This window comes from Heptranchias perlo, chromosome 40 (assembly GCF_035084215.1).
Source record: "Heptranchias perlo isolate sHepPer1 chromosome 40, sHepPer1.hap1, whole genome shotgun sequence".
NCBI classification, from domain to species: Eukaryota; Metazoa; Chordata; class Chondrichthyes; order Hexanchiformes; family Hexanchidae; genus Heptranchias; species Heptranchias perlo.
In genome coordinates this window covers 4,865,614-4,890,652 of record NC_090364.1, presented here as the reverse complement: position 1 = coordinate 4,890,652, position 25,039 = coordinate 4,865,614, and the positions used below count along the sequence as shown (strand labels likewise).

The following is a 25,039-nucleotide window of genomic DNA, read 5'->3' as shown; positions in this document are numbered from 1 at the left end:
CTGAGGAAGGAGGAAGCCTCCGAAAGCTTGTGAATTTAAAATAAAATTGCTGGACTATAACTTGGTGTTGTAAAATTGTTTACAATTGTCAACCCCAGTCCATCACCGGCATCTCCACATCATAGAAAATAAGAGTAGGGAGATTATGCTAGAGCTGTATAAATCATTAGTTAGGCCACAACTTGAGTACTGCGTACAGTTCTGGTCACCACATTACAGGAAAGATGTGATTGCACTAGAGAGGATACAGAAGAGATTTACGAGGATGTTGCCAGGGCTGGAGAATATTAGCTATGAGAAAAGATTGGCTAGGCTGGGGTTGTTTTCTTCAAAACAAAGGAGGCTGAGGGAAGATTTAATTGAATAAAATTATGACTGGACTAGTTAGAGTGGATAGGGAGGTCCTATTTCCCTTAGCAGAGGGGTCAGTGACCAGGGGGCATAGATTTAAAGTAATTGGTAGAAGGATTAGAGGGGAGCTGAGGAGAAATTTTTTCACCCAGAGGGTGGTGGGAGTCTGGAACTCACTGCCTGAAAGGGTGGTAGAGGCAGAAACCCTCAACTCATTTAAAAAGTACTTGGATGTGCACTTGAAGTGCCGTAACCTACAGGGCTACGGACCAAATGCTGGAAAGTGGGATTAAGCTCTTTTTTGGCCAGTACGGACACAATGGGTCAAATGGCCTCCTTCTGTGCCATAACTTTCTATGATTCTACAATAGGAAGATAGCATATATTCATTATTACACTTCACTAGTGGGGGGGGAAAGCCATTGATGTAGCTTTGTAAAATATATAATATGCCACTGCTGCACTTTACACTGCCATTTGGTATTGCCGTTGCATGGGTTTGGTCCAAAACCATTTTTTCATAGGACAATTGCCACTGCTCTATATAGGGCGTTGAGTGGTTGCTACGTGGAATAGCATTACAAGACCTTAATCTAATCCAGGGATTTAGCTGGGTTTGAGTGGTCTGCCAATGTACTCTGGACCTAGTTTGTATTATAGATATGTATTTTAGTTAGGGAACTTTCAACTGTCTGTCTATGAATGAGACGCCGGGGCACTTGGATGCTATATCACTATATTGTGTTCCTGTTATTGGCTGATAATTGGTTTGTGAAAATTGCAATCTTTTGCACCAACTTTGAAATATTGAGTAACAACTTGTTTTGATCTAGAAGGTGGAGCTTGGAAATAAAAAATGTTTAAATGAACTCTTAAATATGTCCAGCGCTACAATTGTTAGGTTCTGGCATTGCATTGGAAAGTTGTATTATTTCTGAAAAGTGCTCTTTGTTTTATAGGACACGAGGGTGAAGTACTAGTAATTGTAGGTCTGTCACTGGTGGTTGTGGCGGAGCAATTTGAATATCACACAAGAAATGTGTTGGTACGACATTAGAGCATACAGCAAGGCCCAAGTGAGATTTGGTATTTTTGTGTCAACCCTCTAAGCCTCATGATGCCATTGACGTTGAGCATGTTTGATTTTGTGCAGGTGATAGTAAGGCATCACGATCATGTAATTAATAACAGGGTTTTCTTCCTACTGTTTTCCTTCCCTTCTCCCGTCTGAATATAGTGCCTGTGTTGCTGGCCTTTATTTCTGTGGGCATTGGATGCTCAGTGATAACTCACAAGTGGCATTTCTTTGTGATAGCTTGCACTGTGAGCTTCAGCACACTATTCGATCATGGCCCTAATAGAACCAAGCTGAATTCTCCCCTGTTCGTACATGCGCACTTCCTCCAGGAATTGCTGGGTAGCAATCAGGAGTAGGAAATCGGACTATTTATTTCCCCCCCGTCCTGAGCTTCTGATGCTGAAGCCACTTATAGCACCCTGCTGCCACCCAGTTGAGATGGGCTAATGAACAGGGTTAACGCTGGGAACTTTCTGGTCTATATGATTCATTGCCACACCCTGTGGTGCATTTTTTTTTATTGAGTCATCTCGAGAAGAAATTAATGATCTTGCCGTTCCCCCAGGACCAATTGGTTGCCAATGGCAATAACTTTTTTTTTTACAGTACATAGGTAAGTATTCATGCAATGTTTAGCACCATTCTCAACTCTCATGATAATGGAGCAGTCCATGCGAGCCGGCAGCAGGACTTGCGCAACACCCAGGCTTGGGCTGAAAATTGGCAAGTAACATTTGCAACACAGAAATATCAGGCACTGAGCATCTCCAATAAGAGGCACAAACTATCTTGCCTTGACATTCAGTGGTACCAACATTGGCGAGTCCCCACTATCAACATTCAGAGGGTTGCTATTGACCAGACGTTTAACCGGACCAACCATTTTAGCACTGTGACTACAAGAGCAGAGGCTGGTTCGTGTGCGACGTGGGTCATCTCCTACAAGGCTCAAGACAGGAGTGCAATAGGATGCTCAGCACTCACCTGATCGGCGCAACAGCAACAACACTTGATACTACCCATTACAAAGCAATCTGCTTGATCAGCATCTCTTCCATGGAACTCAATGTACACCACCCCCCACCAGCATACTGTGGCTGTAGTAAATACTATCTAGAGCATGCACTTGCCAAGCTTCCCTTGACCGTGCTTCCCAAACCCTCGACCTCTACCATCAAGAAAGACAAGAGCAGTAATGTTATGGAAATTGCATAATCTCCAAGTCACACACCGTTCTGACTTGGCCATATACCACCACTGCTTCATCGTGGCTAGGTTAAAATCCTGGAATCCCCTATCTATCACCATCGTGTGGACATCATCAGCACAAGGACTACAGAGGTTGAAGGAGAAGGCTCACTAACACCTCATCAGTGCAGCTAGGGATGGGCAATAAATGCCAGTGTCAAACACATCCTGTGAACAAATAAAACCAGAGCTGGGAGAATGGATTCGAATGGCTCTCAACACACAATCTTAAATAAATGCCATTATTGAAAAATATGTACTTGAAGATTGTCCAATTACATCTAATTTGTCGAGGAAATGCCAAAACCGTCTGCTGGAAAATGTAAGTTCCTGGCTTCTCTGAGCCTACTGAATATCTTCTGACATCATTGGTACATGAAGCTGCAGAGAAATGGAACCTCACTCTGTCAGAATAAGCCCTGCAACCAAAGCAACCAGTTCACACACTCCAACTAAAATAAATTAAACCAGGACCACAGTTTTCAAGGACTGATGTCTCACAACTATTAGACTGACTGTGAAAAAGTGTGCCCTGTAGAACATTGGTGTTTGAGATTCTGCTTTTAACTCCTGCCGCATGCGTGAGTTTAACAATATTGCACACTCTCGTTTTTGCCAATTTTTTTTCTCCTGATCTGAGCAGTCCTGGGGCACAGTTCCATAGTCAGCAGTCATCCGTTCACCTTGTTCATGGGCTAATGTTTTATTTGTATTCTTAGACAGTGAATGATGGCAGGCTGTTCAGTTGTGGGAGAGCATTCCAGTCCAGCATAATCCTGTCCTCATCTGGTGTTGACCCACATGGAATTTCCATGGGGAATTGAGGTCAATTGTATTGCCCCCGACCGCCACCTTGGCTGGAAGTAGCTAATTCAGCACAGTTTGAGAATCGGGCCTGGGAGTTTCTGGTCTTTATATCTTGGTTACAGGTTGTGTTCACAACTGTGCTATTGGGGGAAACTCAGCCAGAATGAGTTCTATAATTAAGACAATTAGTTTTTAGACTTCAAACAAATTAAGAGACAAGTGGGATTCTTGAAGTAAGAACTAGTTGGGATACATTTTTACTAAAAATTGTAAACTATGGAAGTTCTCAAACAGATTTTAAGTATCTTAATAGCATGGTGTTAAGATTTTCCCCAATGGCTCAGTTTATTTATCCACGGAGTAACTAAGCGGCAGGTCAGGTTCAATTCCCGGTCTGTGCTGAATTAACAGTTCTTAGCCGAGAGTGACAGGAGTATGACAATTTGCTTCAGCACTCCAGTTAGGTAGAGGGAAAATCGGTCAGGGTTCCTGCTCCTGATCAGTACACAGTGGCCCCATATGGGCATCTCGTGAGGACAGGGTAGGGTTCCTTGTGATTAGCTTGCCAGCACTTAACGTTGCGACATTTGAACCAAGTACCAAGGGTGCAAGTAGAACTAGTAGGAGTTGATATAGGAACATAGGAACAGGAGTAGGCCATTCAGCCCCTCGTGCCTGCTCCGCCATTTCATAAGATCATGGCTGATCTGTGATCCAACTCCATATACCCGCCTTTGGCCCATATTCCTTAATACCTTTGATTGCCAAAAAGCTATCGATCTCAGATTTAAATTTAGCAATTGAGCTCGTATCAATTGCCGTTTGCGGAAGAGAGTTCCAAACTTCTACCACCCTTTGTGTGTAGAAATGTTTTCTAATCTCGCTGCTGAAAGGTCTGGCTCTAATTTTTAGACTGTGCCCCTGGCTCCTAGAATCCCCAACCAGCGGAAATAGTTTCTCTCTATCCACCCTATCCGTTCCCCTAAATATCTTATAAACTTCGATCAGATCACCCCTTAAGCTTCAAAACTCCAGAGAATACAACCCCAATTTGTGTAATCTCTTCTCGTAACTTAACCCCTGAAGTCCGGGTATCATTCTAGTAAACCTACGCTGCACTCCCTCCAAGGCCATTATGTCCTTCCGAAGGTGCGGTGCCCAGAACTGCTCACAGTACTCCAGGTGCGGTCTAACCAGGGTTTTGTATAGCTGCAGCATAACATCTGCCCCCTTGTTCTCTAGTCCTCTAGATATAAAGGCCAGCATTCCATTAGCCTTATTGATTATTTTCTGCACCTGTTCATGACACTTCAATAATCTATGTACCTGAACCCCTAGGTTCCTTTGGACATCCACTGTTTTTAACTTTTTACCATTTAGAAAGTACCCTGTTCTATCCTTTTTTGATCCAAAGTGGATGACCTCACATTTGTCTACATTGAATTCCATTTCCCACAGTTTTGCCCATTCACCTAATCTATCAATATCGCTTTGTAATTTTATGTTTTCATCTACACTGCTTACGATACCACCAATCTTTGTGTTATCTTCAGGAAGGGAAGATGAAATGTCAGGAAGAAAGCTAAACACAAAACCATAAGTGGTAGAAGATGGCTTGAGGTTTCGTGGTCGTATGTAGGCTGTTTCTCATGACTCTTGTTTACTGTAGTGCATGTAAAATTAGCTGTTTTAACAATGAGATGAAGAGTTAGATTTCTGTCCCTCCATAGAACAAGGGTATCCAAGCTTTTACCTTTTGTCGGCCACATAGGATCGTGCGTGGAACCTCGGGGTCCACATAAACATTAAATTTCACATTCCCGTTAATTTACATATACCTTAAGTATCTGATCTTGCTGTTCAGGAATTTAGGATTTATCCACCAATAACACAACAATGCTTCCCAAATCTCCAGGCCCATAAAATTTAAACAGGACAAGCCAGTAAGAAATAATAAACACTTGTAAGAGTGAGCTGCATGGGCTGGATCATCAGAGCTCAGGGACTTCATATGGCCCATAAGCAGCCGTGTGGATACCCCTGCTATAAAGGGCACCTTATTCAGTGGGCAAGCAGAGGATCTGGTGTCTTAAAAAAAAATAGATGTGGACATTCTTGGAATTATTTACTTATAAATTGGCTGAGAGGTGAGTGTACATCACTAGAACATTCTACGCAGGATGCAAAGGTCAAGCCAAGGGCTTTAGAACAAATATGTTGGCAGGGATGTTGGTTACTACTCAGGACTACTGAATAGTAAAGATACCATGGAATGTAACAGTCATTTGAAAGGTTAGATTGTGATCCCTGATAGAGCATTTATGGAGGATGAATAAAATTAATAGCTATTTTGATCAGGGTATTGGGAATCGGTTGCTTTCGGGTTCCCAGAAGAAGCTGTGTCTTTTTCCTCGTTCTCAGTAGGTTGAATGGGGGAAGTGGTACATGAACATGGTATTTCTTTCCTTTTCTGCAACAAGTTTATAGGTGATTCAGAGCCTTGTTTTTCTTTCTACTTTTATGCCCTCTACGAAGCTGCTGACTCGTACTTGTGCAATTCCATGGACACCAGTCCTCTATGTACCTTGCCAAAGTGTCCATTCTTCAGTTGGCACTAGACAGTAAGTGTTGCGAGGGTATTCATAGCTAAGTCTGGGCCTATCCTTACTCGATGCACTTTTTAGCAGAACTAACTAGATCAGGAGTGCAGAAAGGAATAGGCCACATTTGGAGCATGAGCTGTGATACGGTTCAGTCTTCTGGCTGGAGTAGAATATTATCAAGATGACTGTGGCCAACCTTGAGGCAAATCCAATATCTTGAGGCAAAGCCTCATGAGCAGAAGTAGCGCGTTTTGATTGTTTTTTTAATTCTAGTATAATACTGGAGAATACCGCAGTATCGTATTAATTGGAGAAAAAAAATTAATCCCATAAGGATGAAAACCAAGTTAAAAGTGAGATTGAACTGAAAATAGTTAATATACTAAATGATTACTCCCTAGAAGTATTCAGTGAAGAAGTTATTAATAACATGCCAATTCGTCATGGGAGGCGCTGCAAGTACATTTAATGATTTTGACATAGTTGGTATAGATCGTAGACAGGCTGAAAACAAATAAATCCCCAGGTACAGATGGCACGTACATTGAGTTGATGAAAACAGTGGAACCCTGACTGGATGTGAAACAAGCCAACGTGATGCTTATCTTCAAAAAAAAAAGTCACGAGACAAACTTGGGCAACCGCAGACCCATTAGTCTTATCCAAGTAACTGGCAAATAATGAAGTCAATCATCAGGAACAAGCTGGAGGATGTATGAAATGATCCTAATAAAGGGGGAGATCATGCGTGAGCAACTTTCTTGAAAAAGTGACTTCTGAAGTTGGCAATGGTACACTATAGCATTTGGCTCCCCTAGACTTCCAGAAGGATTTTGATATGGTTCCCCAATAAAAGCTGCTACTACATATGCTTCAGGCATTGAGTGTCCATCGTGGTACACATAGGAAAATAAGGAATTGCGTGCAAGAGCAAAAACAGTAGGTGCTAGCTAGTGGAATGATCTTTTCATGGATTGGTGTACTGAGTTGAGTGCCTCTGGAATTCGTCCTGGGACGACTCCTGTTTTTAATTTGCACAAACATAAGAAATAGGAGCAGGAGTAGACCATACGGCCCCTCAAGCCTGCTCTGCCGTTCAATGAGATCATGGCTGATCTTCGACCTCAATCCCACTTTCCTGCCCGATCCCCATATCCCTTGATTCCTTTAGAGTCCAAAAATCTATCCATCTCAGTCTTGAATATACTCAACAACTGAGCATCCACAGCCCTCTGGGATGGAGAATTCTAAAGATTCGCAACCCTCTGAGTGAAGAAATTCTACCTCATCTCAGTTCTAAATGTCCGACCCCTTATCCTGAGACTATGCCCCCTAGTTCTAGACTCTCCAGCCAGGGGATACAGCCTCTCAGCATCTATCCTGTCAAGCCCTCTCAGAATCTTAAATGTTTCAATGAGATCACCTCTCATTCTTCTAAACTCCAGAGAATATAGGCTCAATCTCTCCTCATAGGACAACCCTCTCATCCCAGGAATCAACCTAGTGAACCTTTATGGCACTGCCTCTAAGGCAATTATATCCTTCCTTTGGTATGGAGACTGTGCACTGTACTCCAGGTGAGGTCTCACCAAAGCCCTATATAATTGCAGCAAGACTTCCTTACTCTTGTACTCCAACCCACTTGCAATAAAAGGCCAACCACCGTGTGCAGAAGATACTACACCTGGGGTTGGGGGGATGTGAAATCTGATGCTGCCAAGAAACTACAGCAGGATCTAGACAAAATTTTTGGGTGGGTAGTACTATGGCAAATTATAGAGGTGTTACATTGCAAGAAAATGGGAGATGCCCTAATGAACGGTGATGTGCTAGCCAGAGGAGAGACTGAAGGAGACCTAGGATTGTTAGACTTGTTGGTTTGAAACAAAAACTTCAGCTTATTTACTAATTTATTTCAAGAATACTAAGAATTGATGTTCTGTCTCCTATGTCTCCTATGCTCTGCAATCTACTTCCTAGTTGTAGTCAAAGCCACTGGTTTGCTTTTATCACAGAAAAATGGAGAGAATCGCAGAATGTGATTTTCTTCCCCCTCCCAAAGAAAAATTGGTGGAATTGCAGGTAATAAATATAGAATTTGACTTACTTAGTCACTGTAAACTAGTTGCTCCCAAGTTTGAAAAGTACTGATTCTGCAAATGTGATGTGGCAACATGTGCAGTGTACTCACGGGGCTCAATAACCATGCAAGTAACAAGGAGCTATGGCAAGTGATTTGGGTAATGAGAATATTATATGCTTTATTACCTGGCCTGAGGGTATGTGAGGAGAAAGAGCACTTTAACCTGTTACAAATGTTTATGCATTAAAGCACAATTTAGGAGTAATACTGCATTTGCAGATACTCTTTTGTTTTTGTAGTATGTCTTTGCCCGTCTCCCAAGCCACATACTAATTCTACCAGAGAGAGTACGTGACGTGTTCCTACAGTTCTGTTAATGTCTCTGAACTGCTGAGAGGTTAGCAAAAGTGCCTAAGAACAACTGGATTTCCATTTTTCTTCTCTTCCCCCACCCTCTTCCCATGGGGGAAACACTTAACCATACACATTGGTGTGGTTGAGGTCGATACCTCTCATCCTGTGGAGGAAAGTTGCAGTCAACCTGCTTCATTACAAACATTATGGCACAGTGTTATTGCACTGCCCTTAGAGTAATGGATTTAGAGCAGAGCAACTCCAGTCAAAAGCTCTTTGAAGTTTATTAGTGGAACCATTATGCTATGTTAGGATTGTTTTACATGCCTTTTACATGATAATCACCACTCCTAGATGGAGTGGTGATTATCATCTCTAACTTGCTTTTATGTAGTGCCTTTAACTTAGAAAACATCCCAAGGTACACTAGAGAGGAGAGGGAGAAAAACATAAAACCAGTAAAGGAATTGATGGTGAGTTATGGTCAGGGGAATTTGTCAAAAAGACAGGGTTGAGAATGCTTTAAAAAGTGGAACGGAATTTAGGGAGGGGATTGCAGAGAAGTGGGGCCGAAGCAGTCTCTGCTACTAATGGGTGAAGGAGAGGAGGGGGGGGTAGAGAAGGATGCACAAAAAGTTAGCTCAATTAATAATTTTAACTCTGAGCTCGATAGATTTTAGCTCGCCAAGGGTATTAAGGGATATGGAGCCAAGGCAGGTGGATAGAGTTAGGATACAGATCAGCCATGATCTCGTTGAATGGCGGAACAGGCTTGAGGGGCTGAACGGCCTCCTCCTGTTCCTCTGTTCCTAAAAGGTGAGTTGGAGAACTGAAGGCAAGGGACAGTAGGCTGCAGGAGGTTGTAGAGGCAGATCTGGGCACGGCAGGAGAGATTTGGAGGTCAGGATGAGGATTTTAAATTCATTCGGGAATGGGAGCCAATGTAGTGCAAGAGCAGGACTTTGTGTGGGTCAGGATAAGTTTTAGACAGGTTGAAGTTTGTACAAGATGGAAGGCAGGCCAAGGGGGGCATTGTAGAAATAGAGTCCGGAAGTGACAAAAATGTGGGTAAGTGTTTAGAAATTTACAAATTGGTTGGATTGCTCAGCCTGAATTAGCTTAGGAAATTTTAAGTTACAGTCTGCTATAAATAATTTCCTTTAAGGAAAAAACAGACATGCTCCCATCATCTTCAAAATTGTCACCTTTCTTCCTACTTCCGGTCACTGTCTTGATGCCGCTTGTGCTGTCTAATGGCCAAACAATTAGCCTTATCCAAGAATGCATGACAACCTAGTTTTGTAAGATACAGTAATAAAATCTATTCAATTGCTAACTTTGCCATTATTTGGTCCGATGTTCTTGTAGCTTGCATTAATCACTGTACATAGCCACAGGGGTATTGGAAGGATCTCAACATTTGCCTTCAATGCTAGTGTTTACCCATGAGGATTGTGGCTACTGATTGTTGCAATGAACATTCATTACAATGTTTATTGAAACAGCTGAACGTTTAAAAGCATTTGACTATCACAGAAACGGCACCACTTCCTAGTTAGTGTGTACCAAGTATCTTGCACAGTAGTAATGTGCTGATATTTTAGCCGAAAGAGTTTCAGCTTGTTGAGTTTCTCGGCTGCTGCCAGTGCTGCAATACGCTCAGCCCTGGCAGAAAAGCATTTCTGCCGATTGCCTTGGGAGCTCATGAGGCCTTCACAGTGAGATGTGGCCTTAGATGTGGGGATTTATCACAAATGCCCTAGAGATTCCGATAAACATCTTGAGTTCCATTGATTATAGCCTAATCAGTTTGAACTGGGGGATCTGGCATAGCATGTTTGTGCTTGTGTTTAAAGTAAGTACTGTAAGGATTGAAAGAGTTTCATCACAGGCTCCCAGTCAAGTTATACAGACACCTGTGACTAGTTTGCTGGGTCACACTGTCCACTCTGGCTATAAACTTAGAAGTTGCTTTGATCTCTTCCCAGTAAAGAGCAAAAAGATGGTTTCTGACTCAGAGGAAAGGAAGGCTTCAGAGAATTGTACCATGGTTGGGTTAGGGGATGGGGTGGAGATAGAAGATCCAGCATATTTGGGGTAATAGAATGCTAACACAATTCTACTTCAGAGCCTTGGTGACCTCTGTAGTTGTAAACAATTTTACAACACCAAGTTATAGTCCAGCAATTTTATTTTAAATTCACAAGCTTTCGGAGGCTTCCTCCTTCCTCAGGTAAATGTTCAGGAGCTCCATGAAGCCGACGCATTTATACATATAGAACAATACATGGTGTTTACAGAATGCCCCTGCAACTGCCCGTTGCCAAGGCAATCACCGTGTTCAGACAGAGAGGTGTCACCTGCAGAACCCCCGAATACACATTCAACAAAAAAACAAACAGGAAAAAAAAAACAGAGAGAGGCAGAAACATCCGGAAGGCAGAGAAAGCCAACAAATGACCCATTATATTAAAAACAGATAACATTTGTTCGCTGGTGGGGTAACGTGTAGCGTGACATGAACCCAAGATCCCGGTTGAGGCCGTCCTCATGGGTGCGGAACTTGGCTATCAATTTCTACTCGACGATTTTGCGTTGTCGTGTGTCTCGAAGGCCACCTTGGAGTACGCTTACCCGAAGGTCGGTGGATGAATGTCCATGACTGCTGAAGTGTTCCCCGACTGGGAGGGAACCCTCCTGTTTGGCGATTGTTGCGCGGTGTCCGTTCATCCGTTGTCGCAGCGTCTGCATGGTCTCGCCAATGTACCATGCTCTGGGGCATCCTTTCCTGCAACGTATGAGGTAGACAACGTTGGCCGAGTCACAGGAGTATGAACCATGCACCTGGTGGGTGGTGTCCTCTCGTGTGATGGTGGTATCTGTGTCGATGATCTGGCATGTCTTGCAGCGGTTACCGTGGCAGGGTTGTGTGGTGTCGTGGACGCTGTTCTCTTGAAAGCTAGGTAATTTGCTGCGAACGATGGTCTGTTTGAGGTTGGGTGGCTGTTTAAAGGCGAGTAGTGGAGGTGTGGGGATGGCCATAGCGAGGTGTTTGTCCTCATTGATGACATGTTGAAGGCTGCGGAGAACATGGCGTAGTTTCTCCGCTCCGGGGAAGTACTGGACGACAAAGGGTACTCTGTTGGTTGCGTCCCGTGTTAGTCTCCTGAGGAGGTCTATGCGATTTTTTGCTGTGGCCCGTCGGAACTGTCGATCGATGAGTCGAGCGTCATATCCCGTTCTTACTAGGGCGTCTTTCAGCGTCTGTAGGTGTCCATCGCGTTCCTCCTCGTCTGAGCAGACCCTGTGTATTCGCAGGGCCTGTCCATAGGGGATGGCCTCTTTGACGTGGTTAGGGTGGAAGCTGGAAAAGTGGAGCATCGTGAGGTTGTCCGTGGGCTTGCGGTCGAGTGAGGTGCTGAGGTGCCCGTCTTTGATGGAGATTCGTGTGTCCAAGAAAGAAACTGATTCTGAGGAGTAGTCCATGGTGAGCTTGATGGTGGGATGGAACTTGTTGATGTTATCGTGTAGTCTCTTTAGTGATTCCTTGCCGTGGGTCTGCTCAGACGAGGAGGAACGCGATGGACACCTACAGACGCTGAAAGACGCCCTAGTAAGAACGGGATATGACGCTCGACTCATCGATCGACAGTTCCGACGGGCCACAGCAAAAAATCGCATAGACCTCCTCAGGAGACTAACACGGGACGCAACCAACAGAGTACCCTTTGTCGTCCAGTACTTCCCTGGAGCGGAGAAACTACGCCATGTTCTCCGCAGCCTTCAACATGTCTTCAATGAGGACAAACACCTCGCTATGGCCATCCCCACACCTCCACTACTCGCCTTTAAACAGCCACCCAACCTCAAACAGACCATCGTTCGCAGCAAATTACCTAGCTTTCAAGAGAACAGCGTCCACGACACCACACAACCCTGCCACGGTAACCTCTGCAAGACATGCCAGATCATCGACACAGATACCACCATCACACGAGAGGACACCACCCACCAGGTGCATGGTTCATACTCCTGTGACTCGGCCAACGTTGTCTACCTCATACGTTGCAGGAAAGGATGCCCCAGAGCATGGTACATTGGCGAGACCATGCAGACGCTGCGACAACGGATGAATGGACACCGCGCAACAATCGCCAAACAGGAGGGTTCCCTCCCAGTCGGGGAACACTTCAGCAGTCATGGACATTCATCCACCGACCTTCGGGTAAGCGTACTCCAAGGCGGCCTTCGAGACACACGACAACGCAAAATCGTCGAGCAGAAATTGATAGCCAAGTTCCGCACCCATGAGGACGGCCTCAACCGGGATCTTGGGTTCATGTCACGCTACACGTTACCCCACCAGCGAACAAATGTTATCTGTTTTTAATATAATGGGTCATTTGCTGGCTTTCTCTGCCTTCCGGATGTTTCTGCCTCTCTCTGTTTTTTTTTCCTGTTTGTTTTTTTGTTGAATGTGTATTCGGGGGTTCTGCAGGTGACACCTCTCTGTCTGAACACGGTAATTGCCTTGGCAACGGGCAGTTGCAGGGGCATTCTGTAAACACCATGTATTGTTCTATATGTATAAATGCGTCGGCTTCATGGAGCTCCTGAACATTTACCTGAGGAAGGAGGAAGCCTCCGAAAGCTTGTGAATTTAAAGTAAAATTGCTGGACTATAACTTGGTGTTGTAAAATTGTTTACATTTGTCAACCCCAGTCCATCACCGGCATCTCCACATCATGACCTCTGTAGTGTAATACTTGACAACATTATGGATAAGTTCTTGGCTTACAAAAATTCTGCTGGTGGATGTTCAGTGATGGACCTTATTGTTGGTTCATTATTACTGATAAACTAGTCAGTGCAACATGGCCGGTCACTGTCATTGTTTATTTTATGTCATCCATGCCACTGTCACCTCCAGGCCTGACTATTCCAATGCTCCCAGCTGGTCTCCCATGCTCACTTAATTTCAGCTCACCCTAAACTCCTGGCCACATCTTGCAGAAGGATGCATGCACCAATCACCTCTATCCTTGCTGACTTACTTGGTCACCCAATATCTGCAATTTAGATTCTATCCTGCTGTTTAAATCCCTTCCAACCCAACACCCCTCCAGATTTCTCTCTGACTCTGACGTTTTGTACATCCCTTCGTTCGCCTCACCATTGGTGGCCTTGCCTTCAGCTGTCTAGTTTCCATGATCTGGAATTCCCTCCAAAAATACCGCCGTCTCTCCAGCTCCCGCCTTCTTTATGATCTTCCTTAAAACCTGCCTCTTTGAGCAAGGTTTTGGTCACCCCTCCTAATATCTTTCTTTGGCTCAGCGTCCATTTGTGTCTGACTGCCACCTCTGTGAAGTGCTTTGAGGCATTTTTCTATGTTAAAGGCTATATAAATGCAAGTTGTTTAAGTATTAAAATAATGTATTTCATTGTTTGTGCTAAAAATTAGTTAATATTCAATCATCTCTTTTTTTTCTACATCTTCCTGCCACCCCCCCCCCCCCCATTTGAATTTTCCAAGAATTGGTAGCAAATGTGGAGGTGTAGTGAACTGTGCAGGAAGGCGGATGTAATAACCTGATGCTGGGTTAATTACCATCTCCTGTGTGCTTGTTTGTAGTAAATAATAGCTGCCACCTATGTGCAGCTAGTTAGAATGCATTCCAACTTTAGACTTCTCCACTTGTACACCGCTTTAAAGATTTTTTTATTTCCTAGCTTTCATAGAAATGAAGGAGCCTCTTTGTTAATTCTGATTTTATTTTTTCCCCACCAGTTTTCTATCCCTTCCTCTCGTTAAGCAGGTGGTTCTGTGCTCGGGGTATGATTCCACAGGTGCTGAGCGCCTTCCGATGTCTTGCCTAAGTAGACATTCTTCAAGTGTGAGCCTAGATAGTGGATGCTGGTAGGGGGCATCACAGCTGATCTGAAGCCTGTCATCGCCCGATATTTGCACAGGCATCCCCAGTGGATGATGTTGGATTGCAATCAGGAACAGAAACCTTGACCAATTTTCTCTTCCTTGCCCAAGGCAGCAACAAAAACCAGTTCTAGTACCTCTTCTGCCACCCAGCTGAAGTCAGCTAAGAGCACAGACCAGGGATTGAACCTGGAATGGCTCAGTAATAAGGCAGCAATGTCTTTATCCACATGGCCTTCCAGAGACAGAACACAGCTTTAAAGAAGTTTTTGGTGTTTTATAGCTTTTATATAAACAAAGCCACCTTGCTGTTAAGTTTGATTGCAAACCTGCTTCTGTCAGTCCAAACTATACTCGAGGGGCAAATGTTTTCCTGGTTTTTGAATTTCTGTTTCAAGTTTTTCCTGTTACTTCACTGACCACTATTTCCTTCCCTCTTGATGATCCTGTTTAATAGTGAAGACTTCTATATCTTTATGCTATGTCTGTTTAACAGTGAAGAGCTTTACTTCCTTTTGCTGTGTTCACATCAGAAATGAGTGTGTAGCCAGAAGCGCAGATATTAAACATCTGTAGAAACCAGTGCAGTTCTGACCTGCAGTCACAAATCCCTTATTCTGTCAGTTTTATCTGGGGCACTGATGCATGAGTTTCACGTCCAGCTCATATAAATAGTTGACATGGATCTCCCTGTTGATTTTAGTAGTTGATCAGTGGTGAGTGCATATGTTAGTAGGCAATTGTATTACAGCTGTATGAGGTGATGTGGCACAACTCAGTGTAAATCTGCAGTCTGGGCCATCCTGATCCCATGCTTATTTAAGTTGAAAGCAATTCTTTTTGGACTTCACTCTGAGCTCCTGGCATCAGTTGTCATACCCAGACAGTCTTTGTTCCAGTGTTATGTAACCTCTTTGGCAACACAGTGCTACAATAGAAACCAGTGCTATTCCTGGTGTTGGGCTGCAAACTAAATTTGCAGCGTGATTTGTGTCTGTGCTGCCAGAATATTATACTTTTTGATTTTCCGGGGTTGCTGCCAGTGAAAAGAATGCCAATGGAGGCAACCAAGTAAACCACCTGGCACCAGTACTGTCAAACATTCTTTGGGTGGAGTTTTGCAAGGTGCCTTTGACTCATTGTGGCACAGATACATGGCTACTGTCTGTGATACTTAGATCAGATACACCGTCCCCGGTGGGCCTGGCACTGGGCACTTCCACTATCGCTAGCCTGCATAGACCCAATATCAGGAAGTTGTGGACCAAACTGACACATCTTGTGAATGCAAAGTGTTTGTAACATACAGAGTACCAAATGTACAGAAAGACATGCTTACAGAAAAGCAAAATGTGTGTGAGATGCATACAGAGAAAAGTAGGAGGCATGTGGAAGAGACAAAGTCAGGGAGGGACTTGTACAAAAGGAGAGGGTAAGAAAGAATCACAAAAGTGTGAAAGACAGAGAAAAAGAGAGGAATATAGATATGAATTAGAGAGTAGGTGATAAAGTAGACACAACGGGAAGTTGAGCAATGTCTGTGAGCAATGCCGTGGGAGAACAACTAGATTTCATTAGCTGAGATATGGCCAGTTCTGTATTTACAATGTATTTGGATGTTACTAGGGCAGCAATGAATTATGCTAATTCTGTTAGATATCAGCATATCAAGTTAATTTAAAAACCCCTCTCTGATAACTCAAAGTTAAGTCCTATCCTTGAAAAACATGTAGATGAATTATGCAAACCAATCTAACCCAATTTGGATATGCAAATCAATCCAGAAACCACTCTTAGTATCTCAGATATGAATTCTATTCTTAGAAAACAAATTTGCAGGTGACATGAATACTGATATGATTTTATGGGGTTGTGCACAGCATAAATTTTCAAATGGAAGTCCATGAGGATATCCCGAGAGGTCACCAGATTTATATCTGGGGCTGGGCACATCACTCATTGTGAGCAGTGCCTTGAGAACTCTGTATTTTATATTTTTTCTGTTTGTTTACTAACACATTTCTGTTCCACTGTACTAACAAAAAATCTTCTACGATTGCAGCACTGTTTTCCTTTGGGTAGCTGATATTGTCTTTCAGACATTAGGGAATGGGTACTAGGGATTTGTCAATATTTGTAGGGGTCCTCTGTGCAGAAAAGTTTGAAAGCCACTCTGTGCACTGTCATGCATTAAAAAATATGTAAATGTTATTTAAATAAGCTCTATCTTTTACATTGTCTCTGTCAAATAGAGATAGTCCTGTTGATGCTGCTTGCATGTCGTCAATGTATATTTTTTTCCCTGGATTTAAGTTCTACAGGGTTTATGAGGGAATAGATCGTATTATAAAGATCACTCTCCAGAGACTTGAGCACATAATCTAGGCTGAGATTCCAGTGCAGTACTTGAGGGAGTGCTGCACTGTCGGAGGTGCCGTCTTGGATAAGATTTTAAACCGCGGCCCCATCAGCCTTCTCAGGTGGATGTAAAAGATCCCATGGTGGTATTTCAAAGAAGAGCAGGGGAGTTCTTCCCGGTGTCCTGGCCATTATTTATCCCTTAACCAACATCACTAAGATAGATCATCTGGTCATTATCTCATTATTGTTTGTGGGACGCTGCTCCTATCCAGTGGGCACATCCAGTAAGTGCCACATTTCCTGTCACACTTTTTTTGTCTTCCTATCTAATGGATTTCTAAACTATTTAAACTAACGTATTGATTACGTCCCATTGAATCTTTCCAGCTCCATCTCCAAGGCAGGTGACGCTGTTGTCCACATAGTCACCTACCTGAGGCCTCTTTTTAAAAAAAAGACTTGTTGCTCAACACTCCCCCTACTAGTTCCTTCTGCTCTTTTCCACTGCCCCAAGTCTGCCTTTTCCCCATTCCTGCTTGCCACTGCCACCACCCCCATTGCCCTGAGTTGATGGGCTGGATCAACTTATGTTGTTTCCTTCTCTCCATTTATCCTGTTCTCCTGGTTTGAATGCTTGGTGCACACTGCAGTACTTAATCTGATTTATCCAATTCATATGGGACTGGAAGTCCATGGTCACATTGAGACATGGGAGGGAGGAGTCAGACAGGCTGCAATTAAACTAATTTGCATAAAGTAAAGTAGTAAAGTACCATCTGGTACACTTATTAATTTGCATGTTTTGTATACAACCAAAGGAAAATCATGATTGCAGAGAATGTTAATGTCTGGGTTCTCTTTCAGTAAGAGGCAGGCCTGGTGGGAGATCAGTGTAATAGTGCTCTGCTTTTACATCCATTCCTGGCCACTGCACTGTTTGAAATCTTCCTCGAAAGATTCTCTGTCATTTTTAGCCCGCAGAGCAAGCCAATCATTTATTTTAAAGACCCAGTGATGGATGGAAGGAAGATTTGATGGCTTTCCTTACTTTACTACTACAATAACCTCAAGGCGCTTCACAAGAGCGTTTTCAGACAAAAATTTGACACTGCGTTGATAGTAGTCGATCTCTTGTAGCATTGCACAAAGGGAATAAAGACCATATGTAATCTTCAAGTGAAGTAGGGTTAGAGGGCAGGGGATAATTGGACCAGAGCATGCAGACATAATTCAGTCCCCATTTTAAATTGATCCATTCTGTCCTTATTTTTATACAATATTTTGATTTTATATTGTTTATAGTTAAATAGCAAAACTTGCAGAAATTTGGGAAACAGAGAAGTAGAGTTGGTTGGAGCGTAGGGATTTCTCTACAGTACTGGCTGAGGAACTGGGAGACGTAAAACCGAGGCGTTACTACACCACCGTTGGCCGGAGGACGTAACCACAGTGTGACCAGTTTACGTGACCGTTTCTATTATAAATGTGGACATAGGAATTTATTATATAAAGGAAAAAGTCGGCACAGAAGTGTGAGAACAGGAATAAGGTTTTGTACACAGGAAGTGTACACAAATGTAAGATTTTAAATGTGTTTATAGATGGTGCTCTGCTGGCAGAACTGCTGTATTGTAAATGAGGTAGCATCCCAGCTTCCATTTGAGGTGAAACTCACCTAAAGAGGTATTTTTCTTGTAGCGAAGAAACATGGTGCAAGCTGCAATTTGTACCTTTGGGTGGGCTGAGCACTAGGCCAGGCCGAATAGGCCAGTGGTGCAATTTCACACTACTGGACTGTATAGACGTTCAAATTTTCTGATGGCCAGAGCATTCATAGCATTCAAACAACTGTTGTGTTAAACATGACAGGTTTTTGTTTCCATTTCCAATGCTACTGTGGAATTTGCCCTGCAACATAAATGCGGCAGATTCCATACCACTGGGAGCTCTGCCATATTACAGAACCACTTCTACTAGAAGCAGTTTATAAAGGGGGCATCAGATTCAGCTCAGGTGGGGTTCATCCGATCGTAGGGTGATGTTATCAATGGAAAATGGTTTCTTGACGTCAGGAAGAATTTTATCCGGTGGAGGAGGATGTGTTGGAACAGTCTAAAGTTTGGGTTTTTGATACAATTATTTCACCTCCACTGTAGTTTCACAAAAAGTGTGTTTTGTGTAGATCTTAATAAGGAGTGAGAACAGGATCATATCAGCTAATGCTCCACAGTGAGGCACTACTTTATCCTTTATAAATTGAATTTAGCTACGTTAACTGAATACAGAGGGCGTGGACAGAGTTCCCCCCTGCGCCCCGCCAATCTTTCTGACTTTCTTTTCAAGTAGTATTCATCAGAGTGTGGTAGCACCCTCCAGCTGTCAGCTCAGTACCTGACCAATAGTAAGATTAGAAATAAACTAATCTGGGTACATCATTATGTGGAGATGCCGGTGATGGACTGGGGTTGACAATTGTAAACAATTTTACAACACCAAGTTATAGTCCAGCAATTTTATTTTAAATTACCTGACGAAGGAGGAAGCCTCCGAAAGCTTGTGAATTTAAAATAAAATTGCTGGACTATAACTTGGTGTTGTAAAATTGTTTACAATTGGGTACATCATTGGTATACCAATTGACTGCTTGGATGCAGATTTCTACCTGTAATCTGGAAAGTATTCCCAATTTTGATCTTGGGGAAACATGGAAAATCTCCAACGAAAGGGATACCTCGGGTCACCTCGCAGTGGCTGTTTAGAAATCTTTACATAGGTTATCAGCTGGCCCCATGTGCCAGATACTAGTGAGTTAGGGGTAAAACATGCCTAATTTGGGGGCAGGGGTGGCGAGGGCATACAAAATTGTTTGAATAAAACTGAAGTCTCCCCCACCACAGTAAGTAAAATGGAATTAACACAATTACCGAGTTAAGACACAAGAGGAGTGAAATATTAAAATTAGATGAAAGGTGCTTAGTCACTGTAATTAAATAGCTATTTTCTGCTTTGTCATTCTTGAAGATGTGTCTTGTTAGTCTGGGTTTCTTTCTGGGTCTCAACTTGGGATGTGTGTGGAAATAATTTAATAAGATGCATCAATCTGATCCAAAAATGCCACCATTTTTAGGGGCCCTGCAGTCTTTCCACTTGACCTATGGGCTGTCCTGAGTCCTGGTTGAGAATGTGAAGTTTTAGACCATAAGTTTGACTCTGAGTGCTTGTATGTTTGAAGCCACTGGGAAGCTTTAAATCGAACTTGCATGCATTGAAACACATTTGAGTACACTGAACTTTTGTTGCCGATCTACCTGCAGGGCCTTGTTTGAAGTCTTTTTTATTATGTACATAACTTAGATTGAAAATGTACCCTTGTGATGCTGAAAAGAAATTAATGGGAAATGATTTGGTGATATTATGGTACTGAACTGTCCTATTTAAAAAATATATATATTGCTGAATTCAGTGTCTCTCTCTTCTAGGGCTCATTTGCTGCCCAGTGTGCAGGCAGCAATGTTACGTAAAGGACATCGTAGAGAACTACTTCTTGAGGAACACTGGCGAATTCGAAAGCGGCTCGAACAGGAAAGCTAACCAGGTAGTTTGCATTTTTATTGGTTTCCTCATCACAGGGTTCCAAACGCACAGTTTCCGTCATCCATTGCACCAGTGAACAATATTTCCCTCTGCAGCGCTGTGTGTTTGTAACGTTTGATTAGGATCGTATTTACTATGTGCAGTACAGAATGAAATTGAGCCAACCATGCATGACAAAGGACTTTTTTATCCTACATCTTTATCCCTGATATTCCAGACCTGGAAATGATCCATGGGCAGTGTAGAAAGAAGCCTTCTCATCTGACCAGTATCATACGTGCCCTGGCTGTGTTGGGGGATCAGTTAAAGAAAATATCCTATTTTTCCAGATGTACTTATCCTCCACATATATCAGGACTGGGGTACATAAACCAGATATGAAAATCATAAGGAAGCAGAGATCTGAGCCAAATTCATCTCCTGAGAATAGGTTCTGCTGAGTCTGTTCCTGCCTCTGAGGTAAATAGAGCAAAACTCCAGTGTGCTTTTCTAACTTTACATCCTGCATATTTTGTTTTGTCCTGTGGGTTTCCTTGTATGATATTTTCAAGGCGCAGCGATTTAGGAATCATCTTGGTGTACATAGTATTTCATTATCTCCAAATCTGCTTTTTCCTTCAAACTCTCAATGCTGTTACTAACCAGATATTGGTTTGTTCTCTTTTCTAAAGGATAATTGACACACTAAGGTGGGAGTCTAGTTCCTTTGTTCGTCACCCCTGAGTGTTGCTTCTGGTTGATTTTATACTTGTGTCTTCTGCTTCTCTACTCGTGGTTCAGATGAAAGCTGCATCATCCATTCCTCTTTCAAAGACCTAATATGTGTCCCTTGTTAATATTTACTCAAATGAAAACAAATTTGGTTCTCGATAAGTCTTCTTTATAACTTAGTCCTAAATCCAGCTAAATCAGTGCTGACTGTTCTTTATGGCTTCTATGCTCTTCAGTTGAATTCCATTGATACTGTCCCATAGAATGTTCTTGAGCATTTTGCCCACTCCTACTGGGCTAACTGGTCAAACATTCTCAGGTTCATGCCTCACTCTTCTAATATTGTAAACAATTTTACAACACCAAGTGATAGTCCAACAATTTTTATTTGAAATCTACAAGCTTTCGGAGGCTTCCTCCTTCCTCAGGTAAATGTTGACTACCACATCATGACTACCATCTTCTAATATTATTTGATATCCTCTGGTCCTCAGTACAGCACCTACATGAAACTCTAAAAATACAAAACAAAACTTTGCCTTGTTCCTTTCATTTCCTTGAGAATTCTAGGATATAGGTGATCTGTTCCAGGTGCAGTGAATACCTTTTAACTCGAGCTGCTTCATGATGTCTGCATGTGTCATACATTTCCAAGCTAAAACAAGAATGCAGAATTTACCTGTTTGAATTAATCACATTAGACTTAAACATATTCAGAACTTTTTCCTTTCCTGGCTCTCTATAGTATTTCACTTATCAATTGGTAGGAATGTGCTTACCTTTTATTAAAAAAAGAACATTTGGATCCCTCTTGCTGCTCTCTATTATCCCTCTTGCCTCTTTTACTAATTTATCAATTGACTTTTGCATGGATCCCATTCCTGACTCTCTTGGGGATTTTCTGTGCCAAATTTCTTTATTTTCACTGTCTATGAAAGTGTCTATGTCACGAATCTCCATCAAAGACGGGCACCTCAGCACCTCACTCGACCGCAAGCCCACGGACAACCTCACGATGCTCCACTTTTCCAGCTTCCACCCTAACCACGTCAAAGAGGCCATCCCCTATGGACAGGCCCTGCGAATACACAGGGTCTGCTCAGACGAGGAGGAACGCGATGGACACCTACAGACACTGAAAGACGCCCTAGTAAGAACGGGATATGACGCTCGACTCATCGATCGACAGTTCCGACGGGCCACAGCGAAAAATCGCATAGACCTCCTCAGAAGACTAACGCTGGACGCAACCAACAGAGTACCCTTCGTCGTCCAGTACTTCCCCGGAGCAGAGAAACTGCGCCATGTTCTCCGCAGCCTTCAACATGTCATCAATGACGACGAACACCTCGCTATGGCCATCCCCACACCTCCACTACTCGCCTTTAAACAGCCACCCAACCTCAAACAGACCATCGTTCGCAGCAAATTACCCAGCTTTCAGGAGAACAGCGTCCACGACACCACACAACCCTGCCACGGTAACCTCTGCACGACATGCCGGATCATCGACACAGATACCACCATCACACGAGAAGACACCACCCACCAGGTGCATGGTTCATACTCCTGTGACTCGGCCAACGTTGTCTACCTCATACGTTGCAGGAAAGGATGCCCCAGAGCATGGTACATTGGCGAGACCATGCAGACGCTGCGACAACGAATGAATGGACACCGCGCAACAATTGCCAAACAGGAGGGTTCCCTCCCAGTCGGGGAACACTTCAGCAGTCAAGGACATTCAGCCACCGACCTTCGGGTAAGCGTACTCCAAGGCGGCCTTCGAGACACACGACAACGCAAAATCGTCGAGCAGAAATTGATAGCCAATTTCCACACCCATGAGGACGGCCTCAACCGGGATCTTGGGTTCATGTCACACTACACGTTACCCCACCAGCGAACAAATGTTATCTGTTTTTAATATAATGGGTCATTTGCTGTCTTTCTCTTCCTTCCGGATGTTTCTATGTTTCTGCCTCTCTCTCTCTCTCTCTCTCTCTCTCTCTCTCTCTCTTTTTTTTTGGTTGTTTGTATATTTGGTGGCCTTGTAGGTAACACTTCTCTGTCTGCACACTGTGATTGCCTTGGCAATGGGCAGTTGGAAAGACTATCTGTAATCACCAGGTATTGTTCTGTGATTTATAAATGCGAAGGGTTCGAGGATTTCATTTCCACAACATTCACCTGAGGAAGGAGGAAGCCTCCGAAAGCTTGTGAATTTCAAATAAAATTGTTGGACTATAACTTGGTGTTGTAAAATTGTTTACAATTGTCAACCCCAGTCCATCACCGGCATCTCCACATTATGAAAGTATTGTTTATGGCACAATCTTTCTGTCCACAAACCTCACGTAATTTTCTCATGCCTTTGTGGCAACATTTATAATGTAAAAATGATATGTCGACATTTATAATGCAATTTTGGTATGTCTGCTGTTGTCTGTCATGATGTCGTTACAGGCCTCCCGCTGGTGGCACTGTGGTGTGAGCCTCCTATCTCTGTCACCATTTTCTTTTTCTCCGCCCTGTTTTTTTTTTCTAAACCGTCTCCAGGGATAAATTTCCCTGAATGTTGCACTTTCCCCCCCCATCCCACTTCTTTTTCACGGGTTCTTCCCGCAGCCCTCTTCACCACTGCAGTGCATCTACCCTGCTTGGTGTATCTAACCATGTTGCAGTTGGAAAGTCCATTCATGGCCTTACTGTGTACTGGCTTTTGAAATGCAGGACCAGGATTTCCTAAAGCATTTCCTCATGACTTTAGGGAAGCCCCTGTTTAATGTGCTTGCAGTATAAATAATGGCTTCTCTAAAATAGTAATCCTACTCCTGCACTTCAAAAGCCAGATCCAGTTTAGGAGGATCACTGGCTTTGAACTATATTCAGGGAATTCCCTTAAATTCTTGCCCACTTTGGGAAGCCCCTGTTATTTACAATACAGAAACTTTACATAAGAACAGCTTCCCCAGGAGGCAAGATTGGAGAAGGAATTTCACTCCTTCCCACCTAAGCATACATTACTTGCTGTCTGCCCCCGCTCTTTCTGTCACTCTCCTCCTGCCTGTTCCTTTCCATCTTTCACTCTCTGCCCTTGCCTCCCACTCCTGGTCAGATCCCTCCCCGACCATAACTCTCATTCATGACCAGGAAGTACAACTTCCAACCTCTATTTCTCCCCATCCCAACCAAAACCTACAATCCAAAAAGCATCCATGCCTTGTTGGCCTGCAGCATTGCCCAGAGCCCTTGCCTGGTGCCCTGCTGGTACCACAAGGAAATGATTCTTTCGCTGCCAATGCACCCACCACCTCCCCTCTGAAAGTACATAAGAATCCAAACACATCAGAATGAACAGTACAGAGAAAAAAGGAACAAAGACAAACGAAGGTGAAGAGAAAGGGACAGAGGGAAAAGATAAGAGAAAACCAGAGATGAGTAGACGGGAACAGAAAAAAATAGTGACACAAAGATGACTGTGGAGGGGAAGATCATGTACTCTGACTTGCCATGAGCTATGTCATAAGAGATTCACGTGTATTTTCAGAATATATCTGAGCAGTGCATGCCAGGGTTGCTTCCTATTTGGGAGTTCCAGCTGCAGGCCTGTTCTGGAGTGAGCAGAGATGCCATAACTGCTGTTATAGATATCTTTGGGTGGGGGAAGGGGGGAGAGCTACATGGTCTACAATATCAGGCAAAGTTGCTTCCAGATAACTGCAGTGACAACCAAGTCAGAGGCCGTAGTGCGTACCATAGTCTTAAGCGGGGGGGGGGGGGGGGGGGGGGGGAGTGGTGGCAGGGGGGGGCGGGGTTGTGGTTTCTCTGCTTGTACTTATTTTGGAAGGCAACCAGCCATCAACTCACTTGCTGCTTGTCTTCTGGCCAGACAGAGTGCTGTTCAGAGTAGAGC

General features: G+C 43.4%; 1 protein-coding gene across 3 annotated transcripts in view; it reads left to right on the top strand.

Moving 5' to 3' along the window:
* Positions 1-25,039, top strand: part of LOC137305543 (transcription intermediary factor 1-beta-like) — a 78,812-nt gene that overhangs the window by 17,851 nt on the left and 35,922 nt on the right. For all 3 annotated transcript variants that reach the window (XM_067974404.1, XM_067974403.1, XM_067974402.1), the window contains exon 2: positions 20,298-20,413. In XM_067974404.1, coding sequence (XP_067830505.1) covers positions 20,298-20,413 — 116 coding nt within the window. The remainder of the gene's footprint in view (positions 1-20,297; positions 20,414-25,039) is intronic.